Source organism: Vipera berus, assembly GCF_964194415.1.
Source record: "Vipera berus genome assembly, chromosome: 1".
In the NCBI taxonomy this organism is placed as follows: domain Eukaryota; kingdom Metazoa; phylum Chordata; class Lepidosauria; order Squamata; family Viperidae; genus Vipera; species Vipera berus.
In genome coordinates, this window is record NC_138202.1 from 25,546,797 (window position 1) to 25,571,965 (window position 25,169).

The following is a 25,169-nucleotide window of genomic DNA, read 5'->3' on the forward strand; positions in this document are numbered from 1 at the left end:
CAAACAAACAAGAAATGGAAAAGCTTGAAATGTTTAAGAAGTTCAGAGAACGTATGAAGTTCAACTCATACTTTATTAACCCAACATAGGAATTAGCTGTTTCCGGCAACGTGGGCTCAGTAAAGGAATCACAAGATTGCATTGGAACTAAGCTTAAGTATAAAATTGTTCTTACCTTCTCTTTTGATAACTTCAATACTGGAATCTGTGATGTTTTAGAGAGAAAACCAGGGAGATCTGGTTTGAACTGTCCACATTTAAAAATAGGTTTCTCTCTCTGCTCTTTCAACCTGCGAAGTTCTTTTTCAGCCTTGTAGCGCTGGAGCATATCCATGCGCTGTTGTTCACGAGTCTTGGCTGCAGCAGCTAAAATTTAACAAATGCAAGTTGAAATCCCACATAAAGTATGATATCAAAATTAGAACATATCTGGAATAGTTACAACACTAAACTCAAATCAAAAAGTGGCAAAAACAATGTCCCACAATTAGATATGCAAAAAAACAAAGTACACAAAATGGCAGAAAGACTTATATTGGCAACAATATATCGGAAAAATATCTAGCCAATTTAGATGATTGCAAGTTGAATAGCAGACAGTATCTACAAAACAAGAAAAAATCAAGCATAATATCCAGCACACAAGAAATAATAGCCCCAGTTGAATATTCCCAGTGTATGTTGCTCAGGTCAAATGCCAGATCATATTCTGAGCATCATATTTTAACAACACTTACATGAAGAAGTTTCTCCAGAAGAATTCAACCAAGTGAGTTTGGTGAGAAACAGTTAAGAGCTTGGATATATAGCATAGGAGAATAAAAAATTAAACTTAAACATAGCAGATCTCAATTGTCCCAGGGACAAGAACAGAATAAAAAGTGAAAAATCATTCTACACATTAGACACATAATGTAAGAATTGTTTCAAGAGGCTTTCTTTGTGATAAATATTTAAACAACAAATTGTTAAAGATACTAAAACTTTGTAAATTCTGCACTGATTTTAAACCATCACAGAAACTAATAAATTTAATCCAACTGTAGGCTAAAAACCAAGAGGTTTTAGAAATACAGGAAGTCCCCAGGCTATGAACCTCTTGTCTTACGAACACCACCTTGATATAAATGGGCTGCCTGCAGAACTTAAAATAGTGGACAGTTGACTGGCAGTGAGATTCAACTCAAAAAGAGAAAGGCAGGTGCATGCCGGTAAGGACAACCCCAGTACTACAGGTGGGGAAGCCAGGCAGTCTCTCTCTCACACTCCTACATGACATCTCTCTCATGCACACAGTTGCAGGCACTGCAAGGGAGGAGACCCTGGCAGTCTCTTTTTTCTTGTGCACCTGACTGCCAAAGAGCCTTGATGCTGCAGATAGGGAGACTATATGGCTGAATAGCACACCACCACCTATTTTTTCCAATGCAGCATTTCAAAGCAGAATGGGACAACTCACTGTGGCCAACTCACTCCGGGACAATTCAATTTAATTATTTAATGTAATTTTTAAAATATTTTAATTTTTGTCATTCACATTTCATTTTGTCCCTCCTCTGACATCCTTTCTTTAATGATTGTATTCCACCCCACCCGGTGTCTGTGCACACTCTGGTCTGTTTTGAGCAGTTCAGAGCAAGACAAACATTTCATAAAATAAGAGTTTGTGTACAAATTCAGCCTGCAGGACAGACTTAGACATGAAACTTGTTCTTAACCTGTATTGAAAAAGATAACCAAATAACTTAGTAAATTTAGGAAGAACAAAGATAAAAACCAAAAACAAGTCTTGGTTAATATTTAAAAAGCTTTTACTTACTTGGCTTTGGCATACATCCTTTGCTTTTTTCACCCAGCTGAGAAGTAACTTTGTCTCTTGATGGCTGTATATTCACATCAACTACTAGTCCAAATTGCCTCCCCTTATTAAATTCCTTGTGTCTATTCAATTTTTGTATTGTAGACTTTCGGCGAACAAGTTTTGTCTTCAGGGTATCGATGCTCAGATCTTTCTTGTACCGAGTGGAAAAATTAGTGGCCATCTTAATCTAGATATAAAATAAGGGCAAGCAGCATTTTACACTACAGATCTTTACAGTGCTACCTGAAAATTTTACTGACAAGCAATTTCTTTCTATGCATATTGGTAAATCTATGCAGGTAACAAATAGCAATATGTACCACTGTCATACCCCAAGCAATGTAACTTTTTTCACAGAATGGTTGCTACATCTTCCAATAATTTTAGTTACTATTTTCTATGTACCTCTAACAATCTTTCTGGAATAGGGCAACCAGAAAAGCACACATTACTCTAACTGCATTTACACCGTACATGAATGCTTCATACAGGTAGTCCTCGATGTACAACTATTCATAGTTTACAGCAACACTGAATGGACTGTTGCTACTTCCCCATGGTCATGTGATAAAGATTTGGGCACTTGGCAGCCCATCCGCATTTCCCTCTCAGGGGTGTTCCAACTCTCTCCACCTATGTTCCCCCCATCTATGCCCTTTTGGCCCCTGCCGCCCTAGCTGATCTCTCCTGTCTTCTTGCTTCCACTGCTGAACAAGCATGCCTGGAATGGCTCTGCGGGGCAGCTGCTAGCTGCACAAGGCGCTCTTCCACGGATTGCACACAGCGGTTTCCTCACAAGACCTGGGTAAGATGGCCTCCACATAGCCAGCAGGTGCCTTACAAAGGGCCAGACCAGCACACTTCATCAGAGTAGGAGCAAGAAGATGAGCAAAGTCCAGTTGGGGTGGTGGGGCACAGGGACAAGGGGCTTTGGGGGATGCCGTGGCTTTGCAAAGCACTGTTGGAGCTTCCTGGGCTTCAGAGGCTTTGCATTGCATTGCTGGCTTGAGGTGGGGTGGCTAAGCCTTTGCAACACAGCTTCTTACAGAATATGTGATAAAGGAAATACAAAGCTTGAAACAGGAAATAACTCCAGACAAGAGAGTCCAGGGGTTATAAAAACCCACTACCCACATGTGCTCAGTCCTTCTTTTTCTGTTGGATCCATCTTTCTGTCTGGCTTTCCTCTGCAATAAACCACAACCTTCTTCCCATAGCAGTTGCCATGTTTATTCCCCGCTTGGAGGAACCATGAGAAGACTTTTCTTCCTACACCACCAAAAGTGAACTATAGCAACTGATGTTCAGTGAGAAGCTGCCTTCAATCCTGGATTTTCCTTATAGTCTGTAGATAGGGCAATTGTACCTCTTGTTATAGCTGGGAATTAAAGATTTGCAGGCAAATTAATGTCTTTTTCTATCCTACTGTATTGGGTTTCAAGGAATCTTTCCATTAATGGCAGGAAATAGATTACAGCAGCCCTTGGGGGAAGATGGGACCTGAGATGTAGCATATCCCATTCCTTAACAAATGCCTACTTTTCAGCTCAATACCGTGTTAAGAAATGTATTACTTCCTCAGCAGAATGGCATTTACTCTACTTCCTGAAGGCCTTCCACTAGTTTTGGGGGAGATTTGATTTTCTTCTTCGTATTTGTGAAAGGCTAAAAGAAAGGCAGCCATTACAGAATATATTGTTGGTCAAGCCCAGCATTTCCAACTGGCATAACCAAGGCCACCCAAAATGGGGTGATGGAGTCCCAGTGCTCTGGCTCAGAAGTCCTCATAAGTTTTAGACCACAATGATGTTGGTCTGGTTTCTTATACCACTAACATGCTTTGTGATTGTCTTCATACAACCTGCTTCGAAATACATACAGGTAGACCCAGAAGATCTGGTCATCATCCGCCCCGATTCCAAAATCCATTCCCAGCACCCACCATCGCCCCAACCACGTCACCCCAACCCGCATCCATTTCCGAGTCGTCCCTGAGGAACATCGCCCTACCTCACAGCCACACGCAACGTCCGCACCCAGCTAGATTCCCGCAAGAGCTTGAACTGCTGATCGACCCAGCAGGTTCGGTGAAAGCTCCGATTCAAATTTTTTTTACCGTTTCTAATTGGTCGTTCAGACAGCAATACTGCGTTTTCATTGGTTATATTCTTATTCTCTGACGTCAGTCCGTCTACCATCGGAAAGATGTAATTGGAAGATGGTGCGGAGCTTTTATTGGTGCCCTAATAAAAAGTCCAGCCCCCCGCCGAGCCCGGATTGGTTCGAAGAAAAGTTGCTGCTTCACCGGTTTTATATATATATTTCTCGGAGCAGTTGGGCGTAAAGGAAGTGGAGGCGGGAAACGGTTACGATGTTTGTGTTCATATGTGACAGTACGATCCTAAACTACACAGAGGGAGGGGTAGTAAGCATTGTGGAAAAGTTGCAGCCCATGAATATCCCCTTCCTTAACTGGGGAACGCTATTTTAATTGTCAGCCCTCCAGCAGGTTTTTTTTTTGCGCATTTCCTATATCAGGGGTAGGCAACCTCGGCTCTTTTATGACTCATGGACTTCAACTCCTGCTAAGGTTGTAAGCCGCCCTGAGTCTTCGGCGAAGGGCGGGATATAAATGGAATTAAAAAAAAACCTCCCAGAATTCCTGAGCCAGCTTGGAATTCTGGGAGTTGAAGTCCCTGAGTCATAAAAGAGCCGAGGTTGCCTACCCGTCCTATACTCTTCTGTTGAGAATTAGCATTTGGGGTCATTCTGACTGCTGGAAAAACACCGTCCAGCCCCTTGGTTTCCATTCTACTCGGTTACCATTAGGACAAGGGCTTTATGAGTCCTCATCATAGGAATGCTTTATTATGTAATAGGTGTTGTTTTGATCATGTTTACTTGTTTGCCCCTCAAAGCTAGCCAGCCTTGAGGCATGAAAGAGAAGAGCATGGTACGCAAACTGAAATTTCATGAGCAGAAGCTTCTCAAGAAGCTAGACCTGGTGAACTGGGAAGCTGCATCTGGCAATCTAGCTGAGCTGCGTGTGCTTCGTCGTTACCGTATACAGAGGAGGGAAGATTACACTCGCTACAATCAGCTTAGTCGGGCTGTTCGGGACCTAGCACGCCAAATCAGAGACCTGGGTGATGTACCAGAATCAGTGGGTTTCCGTGCTAGGAGCACTGCTGCTCTTCTGGAGAAGCTTTATGCCATGGGTGTGGTACCATCTAAGAGCTCTCTTATTAATTAATTAATTAATCAATTATTTATTTATGATTGATTGATTGGGACTTATATGCCGCCCTATCTCCCGAAGGACTCAGGGTGGCTAACAATAATAAAATACAAATAAGATACAAATATTAAGAAGAAATTAAACTATACCTAGCCCCAACTAAAACCAATAAAACATTAAAACCATATTAAATCCCCTTATCATCAGTCCAGGTCGGCCTGTTGGAAAAGAAATCTCTTAAGGTCACGACGGAAGGACCGGAGGTGAGGGGCCATCTGGAGCTCCAAGGGGAGCTGATTCCACAGGGCAGGTGCACCCTGAGGAGGCCCTCTTTGTGTGAGCGCACAGGGCGATGGGAAGTCATTCCTGGCAGCAGATGGTCCTGCAGGTATCCCGGGCCTGAGCCATGAAGGGCTTTATAGGTAAGAACCAGCACCTTAAATCTCACCCGGAGAGCAACCGGTAACCAATGTAGCTCACGCAGGAGGGGTGTAATATGGGAGTACTGGGATGCTCCCATCACAACCCGGGCGGCCGCATTCTGCACCAACAGAAGTCTTCGGGTGGTCTTCAAGGGCAGCCCCATGTAGAGAGCATTACAGTAATCAACACGGGAGGTAACGAGCGCACGAGTGACTGTACATAAAGCATCTCTGTCCAGATAGGGGCGCAACTTGCGCACCAGGCGAACCTGGGCAAATGCTCCCCTGGCCACGACTCCTACATGATCTTCTAAACTGAGTCGTGCATCCAGGAGGACGCCTAAGTTGCGCGCCTATCAACGGGAGGTAACACCTCTCCCCCCCTAACCAAAGGTGGAATATACTGAACTGTACGAGATGCCGGTACGTAAAGCCACTTGGTCTTGTCCGGGTTGAGTTGGAACCTGTTCTTCCCTACCCAGATTCGTACCGCTTCCAGGCAACGGGACATCATGTCAAGGGCATCACTGGGTTGGTTCGGGGTGGATATGAAAAGCTGGGTATCATCAGCATATTGATGATACCTCATCCCGAATGATCTCATCCAGTGGCTTCATATAGATGTTGAACAGGAGGGGAGAGAGGACCGACCCCTGGGGCACCCCACAATCAAGGGGCCTCGGGGTTGACCTCTGCCCTGCTGCCAACACCGTCTGCGAACGGCCCGAGAGGTAGGAGAACCACCGTAAAACGGTGCCTCCCACTCCCAGCCCCGGGAGACGTCGCAGCAAGATACCATGGTCGATGGTATGAAAAGCTGCCGAGAGATCTAATAGGACCAGGACAGAGGAATAACCCCTATCCCGAGCCCGCCAGAGATCATCCACCAGTGTGACCAATGCCGTCTCCGTGCTGTACCTGGGCCTGAAATGCGATTGGTACGGATCCAGATACTCAGTTTCCTCCAAGACTAACGGGAGCTATCGTGCCACCACGCTTTCAACAACCTTCGCAAGAAAGCGAAGGTTGGAGACAGGACGAAAATTATTCAAAATAGCTGGATCCAAGGCAGGTTTCTTGAGGGGCCTCACCACCGCCTCCTTCAAGGTGGCAGGGAAGCACCCCTCACTCAAAGAAGCATTAATCACTGCCTAGAGCCAGCCTCGTGTGACCTCCCGAGCCGCATAAACCAGCCAGGAGGGACACGGGTCCAACAAACACGTGGCAGCACTTAATCTACCCATGATCCTGTCTACTTCATCCGGAGTCACAGGGTCAAACTCCTCCCAAATAATGTCGGCCAGACCCGTCACTTCCCCCTCGTCAGATACTGCCCAGTCGTAGTCCAGACTGGTCCGGATCTAAGCGATTTTGTCCAGCAGATGCTGACCAAACTCCTCGGCACGTCCCTGCAAGGGGTCCTCCCCTGTCCCCTGATTTAAAAGGGAACGGGTCACCCTAAACAGGGCGGCCGGGCGATTATCTGCGGACGCTGCTAGGGATTGTTGTGCAGAGATCTCCTTGTGCTACCAAGGAGTTGCACAGACAAGGAAGGGTACTGAGAGCAGTGAGAGTCACACAGTAACCACAAGAGTACATTGAGTTGTGAAAACAGAAAATATTTTACTTTGAGGTGGTGTAAAAACAAAAATGCACAGTCAGGAATCAATCCAAGCGCCGTCTGAAACCTTTCTGGATCCATCAGGCGCCTGGGGCGGAACCACCTGGTCGGTTCCGCCTCCCAGCAGCGGGAGGTGGCGTAACGGAGGCCCAGCCGTAGGAGATAATGATCTGTCCATGAAAGGGGTTGATTAGTTGAGCAATGTGATCGAGTCTTGGCCTCTTCCTTCTGCCGTCGCCGTTTGCCTTGTCTGCTCATAAAGCTCCGTATGGTGCAAAACTTGAAATCTGCTGTTTCCTTTGTGGAGCAGGGACATATCCGGGTGGGACCAGAAGTTATAACAAACCCTGCATTCTTGGTGAACAGGGCCATGGAGGACTTTATTACTTGGACTGATTCCTCTCGCATCCGACATGTACTCAACTACCATCAGGAACGGGATGATTTTGATCGCATTTGTTAAGAACAACCTTTCTTTGGTTATGCATTAGGGCGATTAAATACTTAGCTCAGTTAAACTGAGCTTCAGGAGATGTCCTACTAGTAGAATTCTTTCTTTCATTTCTTTTGCTTACTTACTTGTGTATACAGTATATAGTTGTACACAGACTGTAAACCAAACACCATCTTTATCACTGCATAGTTAGGTTTTCTGTCAGAACTGGGCGATAACGATTAAGTATATAGAATATAATAAGGTTGCTGCATGAATCAATTGAAACACGTTTTTCGGCCTTGTTTCTCAAAGGAGTGAAGAAAAGGCTGACATCCAGATTTGGCTGTGGGGCAGAAGAAATACATTTAATATATAGTTAGAATTTAAGTCTTCCAAAATCCCGTCAAGCTGTTTTCTTGTGGCTTTCAGATAGAAATATTTGCTGCCAGTTTTGAGGCAATTTAAGAGCACCCCTCTGTTCCAATTTTAGTAAGTATATAAATGTTTCCTTATAGTGTTAATTTATGAAATGTTACTACGTTACTAAAAATGTTACTAAAACTAGTCAAGGAGAGAAGCAACCTAGAACTAAGAAGAAACTTCCTGACAGTTAGAACAATTAACCAGTGGAACAACCTTCCTCCAGAAGTGGTGAATGCTCCAACACTGGAAGTTTTTAAGAAGAGACTGGACAGCCATTTGCCTGAAATGGTATAGGGTTTCCTGCCTGAGCAGGGGGTTGGACTAGATGACCTCCAAGGTTCCTTCCAACTCATTATAATTATTATTATTAAAGCCCCCCAAACAAGCCTAACAGGTTGTTTAGTAAACAGGTTGACAGATGTAAAAAAAAAACTCCAGTCTGAGTTCCATTGGATAGTTGCGTATTTTTCTTTCAGGATAAAGTCACAGTATAAAATTTGCTGCTATCAGATATTTAAACCATCAGCTTTAACAGATCAAAAGTTTAAACCGTTTTCACTTGGCAGATGATCTGCATACCTGAGGACTCACTACAATGACTGCAATTATATTGTAAATCTATGCACTCATCTCCAACTTTAAGTTGACAGATTCATATACTACTTCCTAGTCGATACTCCGTAGTGGAATCTGTATCATGATTTTAATAGTTTTGTCCCAGGTGAAGTCAGGTGTGCTCACAGCCATGTTATTTGGAGATGCGGAGAGCCGTAATCCAAGATAGGCGAAGGATACCAAATGAGAGAAAACGGAATAAGAATTGTTGCTCCATTTGGTTCCAACCAGTTTTTTGTGCTCCCTTTTCCCTGCAATGTTCAGATTCGGAATGTAAGCTTTTCTGGGGCTGGGCCCCAGCACTTTTTGGTGATGAAACAATCATGAAACAGTCATACAGGCAATGGATGGATGCTACTGTAAGAAAGGATAAAGCTAGATGAGACTAGCTGGACCGTTTCCTATTAAAAAGCTTTATGTGCTCTTTTTGAGGTGCACCATAAATCATCCTTAGTAAGCAGTTAGTTTTGGAGCTGGTAAATTCTGGTTATGCATTCTAATTGTTACAATAAAAACAGATATATTTAACCTTGGTGGAGCAGTGGGCTAATGCCTCCTTAAGTAACACCAGCTGCCTGCAATTAGTGCAGGTTTGCATCCCACCAGGCTCAAGGTTGACTCAGCCTTCCATAATATCCAGCACATAAGAAATAATAGCCCCAGTTGAATAGTCCCAGTCTATGTTGCTTAGGTCAAATGCCAGATCATATTCTGAGCATCATATTTTAACAACACTTACATGAAGAAGTTTCTCCAGAAGAATTCAACCAAATGAGTTTGGTGAGAAACAGTTAAGAGCTTGGATATATAGCATAGGAGAATAAAAAATTAAACTTAAACATAGCAGATCTCAATTGTCCCAGGGACAAGAACAGAATAAAAAGTGAAAAATCATTCTACACATTAGACACATAATATAAGAATTGTTTCAATTAGTTCAGGTTCGCATCCCACCAGGCTCAAGGTTGACTCAGCCTTCCATCCTTCCGAGGTAGGTAAAATGAGGACCCAGATTGTTGGGGGCAATTAAGCTGACTTTGTAATAATGCCGCTTGGGGTGTGTGTGAAAGCCCTAATAAGCAGGCATATACATAGAATGAAGGTTATTGCTAACCACATTGATTTGTGCTTTAGATTGTAAGCCGCCCTGAGTCTTCGGGGAAGGGCGGGATATAAATGGGATTTTTAAAAAAATTGTTAGTTAAAGATTGTATGATAAAGTGGGCACAAAATATCCAGGAACCAATTTCGTTGGATATTTGGGAGGTAATCTGGGTTAGAAATGTTAAATTTACTCAGGCTCAAAATTTAAGAGAAAATTTTTATAAAATGTTTTATAGATGGCATTTGGATCCCAAAAAGTTGTCTAACATGTATCCTAACCTACAGTCTAAATGCTGGAGATGTGGTAGTTTAGATGCCACCTATTTTCATATGTGGTGGACTTGTAGAAATATAAAAGCTTTTTGGATTAAAATTTGGTGGAACATTCAAAAGATTTTTAAGAGAAAGATAAAGTTTTCTCCACAATTGTTTTTATTGAGTATTGTTGTAGATTGTGATACTAAAGAAACCAATCTGATGTTGAATTTGATAACAGCAGCAAGGTTTTTTTTAAAAAAATCCCATTTATATCCCGCCCTTCTCCGAAGACTCAGGGCGGCTTACAATTTAAAGCACAAATCAATGTGTTTAGCAATAGCCTTCATTCTATGTATATGCCTGCTTATTAGGGCTTTCACCCACCCACCCCCACAAGCAGCATTATTACAAAGTCAGTTTATTGCTCCCAACAATCTGAGTCTTCATTTTACCTACCTTCGAAGGATGGAAGGCTGAGTCAACCTTGAGCCTGGTGGGATGCGAACCTGCACTAATTGCAGGCAGCTGGTGTTACTTAAGGAGGCATAAGTTGTCGTAGACCAGGGGTAGACAACCTCGACTCTTATGACTCGTGGACTTCAACTCCCAGAATTCCTGAGTCAGCTATGCTACCCCTGTCGTAGACCCTTCCAAAGAGCCCTCCTGCATGTCTCCCCACTTGCAGACCCCTGCAATCTCCACCCCACCCAGTGTCTGTGCACACTCTGGTCTGTTTTCAGCAGTCATAGCAAGACAAACATTTCATAAAATAAGAGTTTGTGTACAAATTCAGCCTGCAGGACAGACGTAGACATGAAACCTGTTCTTAACCTGGGGACTTCTTGTATTGAAAACGATAATCAAATAACTTAGTAAATTTAGGAAGAAGAACAAAGATAAAAACCGAAAACAAGTCTTGGTTAATATTTAAAAAGCTTTTACTTACTTGGCTTTGGCACACATCCTTTGCTTTTTTCACCCAGCTGAGAAGTAACTTTGTCTCTTGATGGCTATATATTCACATCAGCTACTAGTCCAAATTGCCTGCCTTTATTAAATTCCTTGTGTCTATTCAATTTTTGTATTGTAGACTTTCGGCGAACAAGTTTTGTCTTGAGGGTATCGATGCTCAGATCTTTCTTGTACCGAGTGGAAAAATTAGTGGCCATCTTAATCTAGATATAAAATAAGGGCAAGCAGCATTTTACACTACAGATCTTTACAGTGCTACCTGAAAATTTTACTGACAAGCAATTTCTTTCTATGCATATTGGTAAATCTATGCAGGTAACAAATAGCAGAATGTACCACTGTCATACCCCAAGCAATGTAACTTTTTTCACAGAATGGTTGCTACATCTTCCAATAATTTTAGTTACGATTTTCTATGTACCGCTAACAATCTTTCTGGAATAGGGCAACCAGAAAAGCACACATTACTCTAACTGCATTTACACCGTACATGAATGCTTCATACAGGTAGTCCTCGATGTACAACTATTCATAGTTTACAGCAACACCGAATGGACTGTTGCTACTTCCCCATGGTCATGTGATAAAGATTTGGGCGCTTGGCGGCCCATCCGCATTTTGCTCTCAGGTGTTCCAACTCTCCCCACCCACCTATGTTCCCCCCATCTATGCCCTTTTGGCCCCTGCCGCCCTAGCTGATCTCTCCTATCTTCTTTCTTCCACTGCTGAACAAGCATGCCTGGAATGGCTCTTTGCAAGGCAGCTGCTGGCTGCACAAGGCGCTCTTCCACACAGCGGTTTCCTCACAAGACCTGGGTAAGATGGCCTCCACATAGCCAGCAGGTGCCTTACAAAGGGCCAGACCAGCAGACTTGATCAGAGCAGGAGCAAGAAGATGAGCAAAGTCCAGTTGGGGTGGTGGGGCACAGGGACAAGGGGCTTTGGGGGATGCCGTGGCTTTGCACAGCACTGTTGGAGCTTCCTGGGCTTCAGAGGCTTTGCATTGCATTGCTGGCTTGAGCTGGGGTGGCTAAGCCTTTGCAACACAGCTTCTTACAGCCCCAATGCACCAAGAAACTCCTAAACCGCTGGGACTGGCAAGCAGCCCAGAGCCATGTGAATCTGGGACTGCTTGCCACTACAAAAGACAGGGCTCAGGGTGGGCCAAAATGGAAAAGTTGCAGAGGGGGGGATAGGCAGTTGGGGGCAGTTGAGGAGAGACAATCCCTTATCCAGGAAAAAAAATCAAGGCTTGGGGTTGGGAGAGATCAAGCTGTGAATGGCTTGGAGCGGGGTAGGTCCTCATCTAATGATCAGGGGAAGTCACTTAATGATAGTAACAGGCAGTGCTGGGATTGCCATCTCTAAGCAATGAACTTGTCAATGTTTGCAGCATGACATCACTACTTTTGATTTAGTAATGAAAAATTCCCCATCCCAATTCTAGTCATATGTCAAGGATTACCTGTAATACTGGCAGAAGGCATTTCATTTTCACAGTTCCTTTCTTTAATTCCCAAAACCAGACGGCTGGCAGCTCAGATATGCTGCATCTGTGAGATCTTTGGTGCTCTCTGAGCTTGATAGGTTTCCTGCAAATGTTTCATTACCAAACTAGGCAGTATTATTAAGAAACCCACCAATCTCAGCACCAGGGGTCTCACAGTTGTGAGGTACACAAGGAATGTACATGTTGTAATTTTCCATTTCTGTTAAAGGAATAGGCATATAGAAGCACTTACCTAAGACACATTTAGGAAAGGAGATATAATAAGATGAAGGAATAGAGAGGAGACACACACACACACACACACACACACACACTTAAAGGATACTTTTAGAATAGTGCACACTATTGTAGAATAATATATAGCCTATGAATTCATTTTATCCAGGACTTTTTGCAGAAAGAAAACACTGCACCTATTTTACCTATTCTTAACATTTTTAAAAAGGTAAAGGGTCAGGATCTAGCAATCTACAGTAAGTCATAGAACAGAATGTAAACACCTTAAGAGTCTCTTTGCTTTCTAACATTTTGTCCTGTTGCAAAGTAAAATGCAAAACACATGACTCAACATCAGAATACAATGGCTGCACTGGAACTACAGCTTATCTAGCTAAGCAACTTGTCTCTCGAGGCAAAGCAGAAGAGCAATAGTTCCCACTGTGGGAAGTCAGCTCCCCAGAGAAGGAAATATTAAAAGGGCAGGAAAATACATTTCCTAAAAAGAAGTTAAAGAGGCAGAAAAGCATGCCCAGGTTTTCTTAATAGCCCCAAGTCTCCCTCCCCCAAGCAGAAACCAACTCTATAGAAATGCAGATGTGATAATCTTGTCAGGAAACTGGGATTAGGAAGAAAGATCTCTAGAGTCAACATCAGCCACAGTCCCAGGGAAGCAGGGGACATAATAGGACATACAACCAGCAAGAATCCTAGAGGGGCACACCTAGGCTCAGGACAGAATATGTGATAAAGCTTGAAACAGGAAATAACTCCAGACAATAGAGTCCAGGGGGTATAAAAACCTGCCACCCACATGTGCTCGGTCCTTCTTTTTCTGTTGGATCCATCTTTCTGTCTGGCTTTCCTCTGCAATAAACCACAACCTTCTTCCCATAGCAGTTGCCATGTTTATTCCCCGCTTGGAGGAACCATGAGAAGACTTTTCTTCCTACACCACCAAAAGTGAACTATAGCAACTGATGTTCAGTGAGAAGCTGCCTTCAATCCTGGATTTTCCTTATAGTCTGTAGATAGGGCAATTGTACCTCTTGTTATAGCTGGGAATTAAAGATTTGCAGGCAAATCAGTGTCTTTTTCTATGCTACTGTATTGGGTTTCAAGGAATCTTTCCATAAATGGCAGGAAATAAATTACAGCAGCCCTTGGGGGAAGATGGGACCTGAGATGTAGCCTATCCCATTCCTTAACAAATGCCTACTTTTCAGCTCAATACCAACCATGTTAAGTAATGTATTACTTCCCCAGCAGAATGGCATTTACTCTACTTCCTGAAGGCCTTCCACTAGTTTTGGGAGAGGCTAAAAGAAAGGCAGCCATTACAGAATATATTGTTGTGCAAGCCCAGCATTTCCAACTGGCATAACCAAGGCCACCCAAAATGGGGTGATGGAGTCCCAGTGCTCTGGCTCATAAGTCCTCACAGGTTTTAGACCACAATGATGTTGGTCTGGTTTCTTATACCACTAACATGCTTTGTGATTGTCTTCATACAAGCTGAACAGCCCAGCTTCTCAAGGTTGCTAAGGTTTAATTCTTTATTCATGCTTTACGGCAACAAAATAGCAACAAAGAGGCATCAATGCTGACTAATATTTTTACTTTATAAATGTTTGTGGCCCATGTTGCTGCAAGATGATTCTTAATCAATACCCATTTCAGCCAGAGTTTGAAATTATTTTTATCCTGCTATTATTTTGTATAAATACTTCCAGACAACAAATCAGTATCAATACTTTTCCTATTTTCCCCACAATAGCAACCCTGTGAGATGGATTGGGCTGAGGGAGTGACTGGCTCAAAGTAACTCAGCTAACTTTCAGGTCTAAGGCAATACTAGAACTCACAGTCTCTGGGTTTCTAGCTTGATGCCTTTAAAAAAAAGAGAGAGAGAAGAGCAACGAAGATGATTAAGGGCCCCTGGAGGCTAAAACATATGAAGAACGGTTGCAGGAACAGGGTATATCTATTTACCTGAAAAAATGGACTAAGGGTGACATGATAATAGTGATCCAATATTTGAGCAGCTGCCACAAAGATGAGGGGATCAACCTATTCTCCAAAGCACTAGAAGGCAAGACAAGAAACAAAGGATGGACGCTAAGCAAGGAGAGAACCAAACTAGAAATAAAGAAAAAAAATCCTAACAGTGAGAACAACCAACCATTGGGACGGCTTGCCTCCAGAAGTTGTGCTTGCTCCTGAGACTAAGTGGACGGTCATTGTCTGAAATAGTACACAAAGTCGGACTAAAAACCCTCCAAGGTCCCTTTCAACTTTATCATTCTGTTCTGTTCAAACTACCAGACCAAATGTCTGCTTCGAAATACATACAGGTAGATCCAGAAGATCTGCTCATCATCCGCCCCGATTCCAAAATCCATTCCCAGGACCCACCATCGCCCCAACCACGTCACCCCAACCCGCATCCATTTCCGAGTCGTCCCTGAGGAACATCGCCATACCTCACAGCCACACGCAACGTCCGCACCCAGCTAGATTCCCGCAAGAGCTTGAACTGCTGATCGACCCAGCAGGTTCGGTGAAAGCTCCGAGTCAATTATTTTTACCGTTTCTAATTGGTCGTTCAGACAGCAATACTGCGTTTTCATTGGTTATACTCTTATCCTTTGACGTCAGTCCGTCTACCATCGGAAAGATGTAATTGGAAGATGGTGCGGGGCTTTTGTTGTTGTTGTTGTTAGCTGCGAAGTCGTGTCCGACCCATCGCGACCCTATGGACAACATTCCTCCAGGCCTTTCTGTCGTCTACCATCTTCTGGAGTCCATTTAAGCGGGGCTTTTATTGGTGCCCTAATAAAAAGTCCAGCCCCCCGCCGAGCCCGGATTGTTTCGAAGATTTCATATTCATATGTGACAGTACGATCCTAAACTACACAAAGAGGGAGGGGTAGTAAGTATTGTGGAAAAGTTGCAGCCCATCAATTTCCCCCTTCCTTAACTGGGGAACGCTATTTTAATTGCCAGCCCTCCGGCAGGGTGGTTTTTTTGCGCATTTCCTATACCAGGGGTAGGCAACCTCGGCTCTTTTTTGACTCATGGACTTCAACTCCCAGAATTCCTGAGCCAGCTTGGAATTCTGGGAGTTGAAGTCCCTGAGTCATAAAAGAGCCGAGGTTGCCTACCCGTCCTATACTCTTCTGTTGAGAATTAGCATTTGGGGTCATTCTGACTGCTGGAAAAACACCGTCCAACATCGTCCAGCCCCTTGGTCTCCATTCTACTCGGTTACCATTAGGACAAGGGCTTTATGACTCGTCGTAGGAATGCTTTATTATGTAACAGGTGTTGTTTTGATCATGTTTACTTGTTTGCCCCTCAAAGCTAGTTAACGATTGGAACGGCGTTTAGTAACCTTAACAAAATAATTACCCGTCTTCCAATTGCTTCCTCAGAACAGTTTCTAAGCGATGAATAATGACTGCAGTAAAAGTTCTTTAAGCCTTTCTTGCCTCACTTTTCTCTAGAACTAGATTGTTGTTGCGGCTAAGGACATCCCAAGCCAACCCGGAAGTGACCTGTGTGAATCCCCTCTTGTTTCATAAGTCTTTGTTCAAAAAGCCCGGGGCTTGTCTGGTGTGCCGGGACCGGAAAAGGAAGCCGCGCTGCTTCCTTCGCCCGCGTGGGGATTCCTGTTACGTTCCGGGCACGCGCTGTATTGCGAGTTCAGTCCTTTTACGTTTTTTCTTTAAATATCGAAGGCGTAAGTAGCGGGTAAGTAGAATTTGATAAGCAGATGTCGCTTTTTAGATATCCAAAGCCGGGGAGGGGAAGGGGGAAGTAAGGGAACCCACTCAAAGTGTGTTAAATATTCCGTGCTCAGCTGTGCTTCAGAATCTCCTTAAGTAAGACTTGGTGCACATATTTTCTTCCTTCGCTTTAACATATCCTATCCCTTATTGCCGATATAACATCTCTTAAATTGTGATCTGTAGATAAAAAAATGGAACTTTTTCATGAGGTTCTGGTGCGTCGTTATAAACGTGTCAGCCGCATTGGTAGAAACCTGCTTCTTGTGAGCAGCTGGTATTTTCATTTATTTTTTTAACATGTTTATGTTACTGAACTTAGAACGTTTTGGTCTTTTAAAGGCATCTTGGTGTAAAAATAAGTTAAATATGTTTCTCCCCTTGAGGCAATCAAAGAGAAGAGCATGGTGCGCAAACTGAAATTTCATGAGCAGAAGCTTCTCAAGAAGCTAGACCTGGTGAACTGGGAAGCTGCATCTGGCAATCTAGCTGAGCTGCGTGTGCTTCGTCGTTACCGTATACAGAGGAGGGAAGATTACACTCGCTACAATCAGCTTAGTCGGGCTGTTCGGGACCTAGCACGCCGAATCAGAGACCTGGGTGATGTACCAGAATCAGCGGGTTTCCGTGCTAGGAGCACTGCTGCTCTTCTGGAGAAGCTTTATGCCATGGGTGTGGTACCATCTAAGAGCTCTCTTGAGCAATGTGATCGAGTCTCGGCCTCTTCCTTCTGCCGTCGCCGTTTGCCTTGTCTGCTCATAAAGCTCCGTATGGCGCAGAACCTGAAATCTGCTGTTACCTTTGTGGAGCAGGGACATATCCGGGTGGGACCAGAAGTTGTAACAGACCCTGCATTCTTGGTGACCAGGGCCATGGAGGACTTTATTACCTGGACTGATTCCTCTCGCATCCGACAACATGTACTCAACTACAATCAGGAACGGGATGATTTTGATCTCATTTGTTAAGAACAACCTTTCTTTGGTTATGCATTTGGGTGATTAAATACTTAGCTCCATCGTCCCCTTCTTCTCTTGCCCTCAACCTTTCCCAGCATTAGGCTCTTCTCCAGTGAGTTCATATAAATCCTGAGCCTTAAGTTATTGCTGTACCAGTATCATAGGTAGCTAAAGCTTCACAGTCCATTAATTCCAATCTGCAGTTTATTAACAGGATTTGGGAAGCACATTTGTTTTAAACTGCAGAAAGGTGGGAGTCAATTTTAAGAGATTTTACAGACAACACAAAGATTTTAAATATCTTTACGCTCCAAAACTGAAATCAAAATTAATGTTTTGAGGTATTATACCAAATAACATAATCAGAGTAAATTTATTTCCATTTTTGTAGATGCTATGGATAACATAAAGATGTACAATCAATAACCAGTTCAAAACCTTAAGTTCCAGCCAACAGTTTAACATTGGCATAACAGCTTGTACATTAATAGAGAACATGTTACTATAGAAACAAACAGAACAAAAACTTGCTGAGATGCCAAGAAAAAATAAATCTTAAAATGACTGCATAGATTTGTTGTAGGCAGCCATCCAAGTCGTGATGAAAAGGGAGTAATAAAGTCTGTTTTAATTAAAGTATTCTAGAAGAAACAAGATTTGATTTTTCTGGAAAGAGGTCAAATGCAATCCAATTAATCTTTACTGTCATCCAAAATGAAGTCAATAAAAAGGAACACATAGGGTGCAGCTATGGGAAAAAAGTAGTGCATTATGTATTTGTTGAGTGGAATGAATGTCAAAAGAAGCTAGAAGGGTTATTTATAAGAGTACAAGACTTTGGGACATGCCCTGTATTAGATACCGATTTGGAGGGTGTGACCATAACAATGATCCCCAGGAAGGACGAATCTACAACATGCCCGACTTTAGGTCTTGAGACGGAGGCTCAGGTTCGACCCGAGGTTCTATCCTGGTGCTCGATTCTCTTCTAACATACACACACACGTATGTATGTATGTATGTATGTATGTATGTATGTATGTATGAATATACTGCCCAATTGCCAATAACTAGGTACATATACCGTATATTAAGTTAATAGTATATGTTGCAAACATAGACATGCTTAGAGAACCTTTGGACTACACTAGTTATTCAGTAAAGGGCACCACTCCAGTTATAATGCCTTTTTAGATCTCAAGCCAAAGCTTCATTCCATTTGCTGGTTCTTACAAGTAAAAGAGGTTAAAGAAGGTAGACTTGGCTGATATAGCTGTAATTAACTTTGCAGAGGAATGTTATCTGTTTGCTTAATAAAAGTGGGGAGTCTAAAGTAGTGTTTTATAACATTTTATTGGTTTCTATCAAAACTATGTTCATAGTTAACTCTGGTTACATGTACAAATTTGGTTATACATATAAAATGAAAGGAAGAAACTGCAAAACTAATATACAAAAGAACAGTAAACAGGTTAAAAGGAAGACAGATTGAGAAAGTTCTAGTTGGATGCAGTTGAGAATTCAAAAAAATGTTAAAAACTTAACAAAAGCTGAGATATGAAGCAATATATGTACATGATGGAAGTAAGGATAGAAAGTTGCAAGACATATTTTCAAACAAAAATTGGATAGCCTTTTTTCAGCAATACTGTAATAGACCTTGTATTAACCAGGGAGATAGATTTATCAGTGTCTCCCAACCTTTTTGTCACCAGGAATGGGTTTTATGGAAGACAATTTTTCCACGGATGGGGGGGAGGGAATGGCTTGTTTCGCTTGATTTCCCCCGCCGCTCACCTCCAGTTATGTGGCCCAGTTCCTAACAGGTCACGGACAAGTACTTGTCCCAGTCCATGATCCAGGATTAGGGGACCCCTGGATTAAATGAGATACATTCCAACTCTATAATTCTAAGTATTTTAGAAAATTTATTTAAAAATTATCTGGAGATAAAACTGTATTTATTAGTGGTGCTTAAAATTGTTTTCTCTGTAGGAACAGTTTAGATGAAATAAGCTTTTTCTATAATAGATCACGAGCTTTGTCATTTAAAGTATTGTAATTTATCAACTTCATCCAGAGAACTAGTGAAGACTATTGGTTCTTATTCAGTGAACAGGTAAGCTATTGGTACAATGTCTGTGCGGTAACTCAAGTCCAATATCTGTATTTGCTTAACCTTCACATGTACAGATCACAGAGGAACCCTAACAAGTTCTCTTATTCAGATTTTTTATGTTCCAGACAAATGCATTTAACAGCAACCTTTAAAGAATTAAATTGTATAATGGAAGGAGCTGTTGTTTAAAATATCTAAATATCTCAACTTTGTGAAAATACTTTCAATATGGATTTCTAGAGGGCAAGCATTGTGGCAAAGAAGGCATTCTTCCTGGGCTCCAATAGATGGCACTGTTGAATTGAGGGGAACCAAAGAATGCCAACTCTGCCAGCTTTTACTGGATAGGCAAACATGGAAGATGAGTGATCCCTCAAATTCCTTGGTCCTATTTTGTCTCTATAAATTGATAGAGACAGACAGACAGACAGATGTGTTAGCTGCACGGAAGCCAAAACCTTTAGATTTCTTCAGAAAAATCTGATTCAAATGACTGAATAGTAGCTTTCCGTTTGGAGTACTGTAAAGGCAGATTGACTTCACAACTACAGAATGTAAATATCAAATGTTTCACCTTAAAAAAAGTTAAAAGATTATGCATATGTATAGATTGAATGGGAGGAATGTTGCGTAACAGTAACTGAAAAATAAAAAGGTAAGATTAGGAACATGAAATTCCCCATTAAACTAGAATCTGGTTTGCCTGTTTCATATAAAGTCTGAAAGCAGGAAATCCAATTAAGTAGCTTTACAAACCAAGTCTTAACCATGATATGTCAATCCAGCCACTATATTTTCTATCTTCTCCAATGCTATTCCTTTAGTTTTCTAAATTGTTTCGTGAGAGGCTTTTCTCAGTTCTCTTCATATCCCTTGATTGGAAAATCTGCCACCTTGAACAATTGGTGCAGCATCTGCAGCCAATCATTTTTCTCAGTAAAACAAACACCATAGTGATAAAGGAGTATTATTCAGCAGTTAAAAATCTTGAGAAATGCAGAGATTAAATCTGGCTATACAGAAACAACAGTGATATTTTCATTTATCTCTGGAAAGATCATAAAAGAGAGATAGGCCTACTGATTGGAGAAAAATATACAACATGCTATTTTTAATTTTTAATAATGGTATATGAATCCTTGGCAATGCAAAGAAGGATGGTAACATGCTGCATCTAAGCTTAATGTTTTTTAAAAAGATGTTATCAGTCTGCCATTAAAGTTAATATTACACTTTTGAGAAAACAATCAACCCAGCTTTAATAGGCTACACCAAGGTTTAAAACAGGGTTTCCCAGTTGTGAGCTATATCTCCTTTGGGTATGTAGAGACTCCAAGGAAGGTTTGCAGAATCCTTTGTACATTTTTAAAATAAATCCGCCTTTCCCAAAGTTTAATTGTATTTTCTTCATTGTTTTTGTGTGTGTTCAGTTTAGTGTTTGGATTTTTTAGGGGAGGTATATACATTAAGATTACATTAAAGGGAGAGATGATTGCAAAAAGTATAGGAGCCCGATTTTTTAAAAAATAAAACAGTGCAGTATTAGCTTGTCCCAAAATTAACATACTGAATAAAATCGGTTCGTACCCGATTTTAAAAAGGTGCAATCCAGCATCTAAAATCAGCATGAAATCTTAAATGAAGCCAAACCGGTAACAACTTGGTCCAAAGGTCGACACCTGGCTTTTAAGCGAAGGTGCTACCGGCCTGTTCTACCGCTGAACACAGATAACCTTTATTGTCATTTTTTACTGTGGACACATTGGCACATATTAAAAATGAAATTTAGTTGCTTGCTGTCAAGGTGTACACATACTGTTTTGCTATGTATTCATGTCGTAAAAGAACATGGCTTTTGTGCTGCTGCGGCGGCAGCGGCGGTGGAGGCAGCTGTGTATATTTGGCGGCTTCAACTTGGCGCGCAGCCTGAAATTCACTCAGAAGTGGGCGGCTGGTCCGCCGGTTCCTGGCACGGCGGAGGAAGGGGAGCGGGCGGAGGAAGCCGCCGGGGTCAAAAAGGGCCTCCTCGCCTGGCCCGGCGCCAACCGCGGGCTCGGGAGGTTCCGGGCTCGGCACCGCGGCTCCGCCTCGGGCCTGGATTGGCGAAAGGCCTCGGCGGAGGCTCCTCCCCGCTTTCCCCCCCCACCCGAGTTGGGGCCGAGCGAGGGAAGGGGCAGAGGAGACGTCGGCAAAGCGAACCGCGGCGGGAGACGGCGGAGGCCCCTTTGGAGCTGGCCGCTCGGTTTGCCTCCTCTTTAGGTAAGGCACCCTCCAGGCCCCTTTAGAAACGGCTGGCGCCGTAGTCGCCTGGATCCAACTGCCTCCATTCCCGTTCCGGCGGGCCCGGGGTCCACTTTCTCCACGCTTGATGCCCGCGAGGGGCTTCCCGGCCATCATTCAAGGACACATTTCGGAAGAAGCGGCCTCGGAGACCTGCTTTCCCCCACCCCCCTCCCCCGGTCTATTTGGGAGAATGGCCGTCCGATTTTTCCGATATCTAAGATGCTGGAGGGGGAAATGATGAGTTTAAGGAGCAAGACCCTTTCCGCTCCGGGGTGGGGAAATTTGGGGTGGGGATTCCTTGCCTCGTCTATCATTAAGAGTTAGGGATTTGATTTTTTTTCTCCATATTCGAAGGTCGTGGAAGGGGAGATAGTGGAAAAGAAAGGAAGGAAAATAATGTTCCGACTATGTAAAATCGAGGTCGGTTTTGGAGTTTCTGCTTCTTGAAAGAGACCTCCTCTCTGGATGAGAGATGAAGGTCCTCCATGTTTAGATTTTGGTTTAAGATGCTGGCTGCATTTGCTTTCACAGTTGAAAAAGGCGGCTGTTTTTTTAAAAAAACAAACCCAAACCCAAAAGGGGTCTTCTCTTAACATTTTTCATGCAGAAGGAAGTGCAGAATTGGGGATCCTGCTCTTGCTTGCAAGATTTGGAAGTATCATTTGATATTGGGAAATACTGATCTGAGGGATCTGGGACTGGGCTTTGGAATAACAATTCATTTCATTCATAATTAAGGTTTTCTCAAATCTTTGAATCAAAATTTAGTAGAGCAGACTGTTATCTGCTCCACTGCAATAATTACAAAACATACCATTTACCTCATGCAGGGTTGGAATCCCAGTCAAAGGAATTTGTAAAATCTAACAAAATGATCAGCTAGCTATATTCCAAGGGCTGCTGTCTGTGATTTTTAAACTTACTGTATTATTATTTTTCTGTGTCTGTGTTTCCAGAATGTGGAAGAAACTGGTGCATCTTTGTACCTTAGGGAACAGCTTCAGTGTGTAGGAGAGATCCTGTATGTACATATGTAGACACTCTTTTATGCCTACAGGTAAAATCGATATATGATGTGTCATCAATTTCATTCCAAATGAAAGACTTAAGAATTGATTTTTTTGTTCTCAGTTCACTTCTCTCTCCCCCCATCTTTTAGTTGAGTTTATGTCAACTGTTAAAAAAATCAGCTTTAAACCAGAATTACAGCTGAATGTGGTGGTTGAGAAAAAATGGGAATTGTAAGTCAGTCTAAAAGTCTGGTGGTTGTATTTTGGGTACGTTAATGTGTGCTCTTGTCCATAATAGTGGCGGCTCTTACGTTTCATTGGGTTCTTGCTGTAGCATATTTTAGCGTTTATATGCTTGAATAATGCTATGATGATAGAACCAGTTTCTTGATTCTTCTAAATGAATGACACTCATTTCCTGTGTGGTTGCAAGGTTTATAAGATTGTTTTTAGATTTTAGTTATACATTTGTTTACACAGGAATGGATCACATGTGGCTCTAGGGTAGCGTTCAAGTCTTGGTTTAATTCCAAAAATCCTATGAAATAGAATTGTTCAGACTCCTGATAAGAGCTGTTAGTTCCTTCTCTGGAACCTGTTGTTTGAGAGAGAAAAGATATTAAAGAAAAAAAAATATGAGAGAAAAGAACAAAGAAGTGCAGAAGGGTGTTTTCCATGTATTTTGGAGTGTGGCTTATATATTGCTTGCTTCAATATTGCCCATAACATGATTCCCTGCAGAGTTTTTGTGTAATGCAGCCTTTGACAGAAAAAATAGCTTACTCCTGCTTTAAAGCTATATAAATGCAAAACCCTCTGGAAAGCTTAGCATATGATGAAAAATTTATCTTCACATTTCTGCTTCTGTTGAGGAAACTCCAGCCATTCATCCTTTAAAATGCTCCAGCTATTACTGCTATTGCTTACTTTTAAATAGTTTTTTCTTCAAGTAGTGATAGCTAGGACAGTTTTCATGTCTGTTCCTTTTCTGTCATAAGAGCATTCAGTGTTTTTTTACTGGGAAACAGTGAAGAAAAGCTGGTGAAATTGACAAGTAGTATCAATTAGATATTATGGTCAATTACAGTTTTAGCTTCTTGAGCCCCTATCATAGCCTTCTTTAGACTCGTGCCCTTCAGATATATTGGACTACAGCTTCTGTAAGTGCAATTCAGCAAGGTAATAGACAATGAGAGTGAGATATTTGATATTAAAACCCTCTTCGGGAATCTTACAATAGTGAGGAATGAACAATCTGCAACCATCACATCCTATATAAGCTACTTCGGTAACACCAAGTTTCTTTCCATTTTGAGATAGGGAGAACAGAAAATATGTAACGTAATAAAGATTTAACACTTAAAAAATAAATTAGGATTTATTTTTTTTCATGCCCCAATTCATTTGTAGGAAATTATCTCATCCACTGTGCTCTCAGCTTTTCCTCCCAATTTTTAAGAGTGGACCCTGGATATTAAAATGTTGCCAATTCTGCCATAAGGTTCAGAGTTATCTTGGTAATGCAATGGTTGCTATTACGGTATGTACAATCATGGAGATATATCTCAAGGTGACACAAAAACAACTCAAAAATTCAAAATCCCTAAATAAAATACCTAAAAAAAATCCTAAGCAGAGTCTTTCTGGTTTTTCTTTATGTAAACAACAATATAACATGCAGTGCCATCTTCCAGATTAAGCTTCAGTATTTCATTTTGCTGAATGTCTAAACCTTTCTTGCATGTTTAGACATCTATAAACTATGTAGTTCCACCTAACTTTGGAATGATGTTGTGTAGTGATTGGTGGTGGTATGGTGCCTCTGTGACTTGGGAGCCATAGTATATAGATAAACAATGTTTGTTTAAATGCAATATATTAATGCAATAGATATTAAAAATAGTTTGTGGGTTTTCCCTGCTTTTGTGAGTGTTTTGTTGCCTTCCTTTCCTCTGTCTCACTGTTGTACAATGACAGTTACATAAAGAGGGTATTGTGAAATTGGATTGGACAATATGTTGTAATATGCAGAGCAGCATTTCTCAGTATACTAATACTGCATATTAATGAGCTCAAAAGAATGTATAATAAATGAGATAGCATCACATTTAAAATATTGAGTAAGAGAGTGTTTCTGAAATCAATAGTGATGTGTTCAATGGTCTGGTTAAATATATACCGTATATATTTCTCTTTTTAAAGCAAAGTCAATGATAGTAAGTTTGGTGATGCTTTCCAGATTTGAACTTAACAAATATTTACAGATGCACTTTCAGCAACACTATTAGATTACCAGCCTGAGCCTTTTATTAACAAATGGAAAGAACATCACTC

General features: G+C 41.9%; 4 protein-coding genes across 7 annotated transcripts in view; 3 read left to right on the forward strand and 1 right to left on the reverse strand.

Annotated features, from left to right (window-relative positions):
- DLGAP5 (DLG associated protein 5) overlaps positions 1–3,898 on the reverse strand; it is a 29,471-nt gene extending 25,573 nt beyond the window's left edge. The window contains exons 1-3 of the mRNA XM_081321418.1: positions 3,872–3,898; positions 1,820–2,048; positions 176–366 (exon numbers count right to left, since the gene is read on the reverse strand). Coding sequence (XP_081177544.1) covers positions 176–366; positions 1,820–2,042 — 414 coding nt within the window. The 5' untranslated portion in view covers positions 2,043–2,048; positions 3,872–3,898. The remainder of the gene's footprint in view (positions 1–175; positions 367–1,819; positions 2,049–3,871) is intronic.
- Positions 3,899–4,808: 910 nt separating this feature from the next.
- Positions 4,809–7,918, forward strand: LOC308664350 (U3 small nucleolar ribonucleoprotein IMP3-like). The gene is made up of 2 exons (XM_081321549.1): positions 4,809–5,079; positions 7,337–7,918. The coding sequence occupies exons 1-2, from the start codon at positions 4,812–4,814 to the stop codon at positions 7,603–7,605; spliced, it is 537 nt and encodes a 178-aa protein (XP_081177675.1). The 5' UTR covers positions 4,809–4,811; the 3' UTR covers positions 7,606–7,918.
- A 7,578-nt stretch (positions 7,919–15,496) lies between these two features.
- Positions 15,497–17,487, forward strand: LOC308669650 (U3 small nucleolar ribonucleoprotein IMP3-like). 2 transcript variants are annotated; one of them, XM_081330483.1, is made up of 2 exons: positions 15,497–15,608; positions 16,851–17,487. In XM_081330483.1, the coding sequence occupies exon 2, from the start codon at positions 16,869–16,871 to the stop codon at positions 17,430–17,432; it is 564 nt and encodes a 187-aa protein (XP_081186609.1). In that variant the 5' UTR covers positions 15,497–15,608; positions 16,851–16,868; the 3' UTR covers positions 17,433–17,487. The 2 variants fall into 2 exon arrangements, with proteins under 2 accessions (XP_081186609.1, XP_081186608.1); XM_081330482.1 differs by lacking the exon at positions 15,497–15,608 and adding an exon at positions 15,840–16,429.
- A 4,127-nt stretch (positions 17,488–21,614) lies between these two features.
- The window catches only part of FBXO34 (F-box protein 34), a 62,271-nt gene continuing 58,716 nt past the window's right edge, over positions 21,615–25,169 (forward strand). The window contains exons 1-2 of one of the 3 annotated variants that reach the window (XM_081329286.1): positions 21,752–21,801; positions 22,782–22,846. The gene's annotated coding sequence lies outside the window, so the exon portion shown is untranslated. Of the gene's footprint in view, positions 21,802–22,781; positions 22,847–25,169 lie in introns of all 3 variants that reach the window. The other 2 variants (XM_081329285.1, XM_081329288.1) reach the window with 2 other exon arrangements.

What these genes read in the sequence shown, in the direction of transcription:
- LOC308664350 (XM_081321549.1), top strand. Translation starts at nt 4,812, where the DNA reads ATGGTACGCAAACTGAAATTTCATGAGCAGAAGCTTCTCAAGAAGCTA. An exon ending in GGAGAAGCTTTATGCCATGG is followed by an intron (nt 5,080 to 7,336) that starts GTGTGGTACCAT and finishes GGGGTTGATTAG; the next exon opens with TTGAGCAATGTGATCGAGTC.
- LOC308669650 (XM_081330483.1), top strand. Translation starts at nt 16,869, where the DNA reads ATGGTGCGCAAACTGAAATTTCATGAGCAGAAGCTTCTCAAGAAGCTA.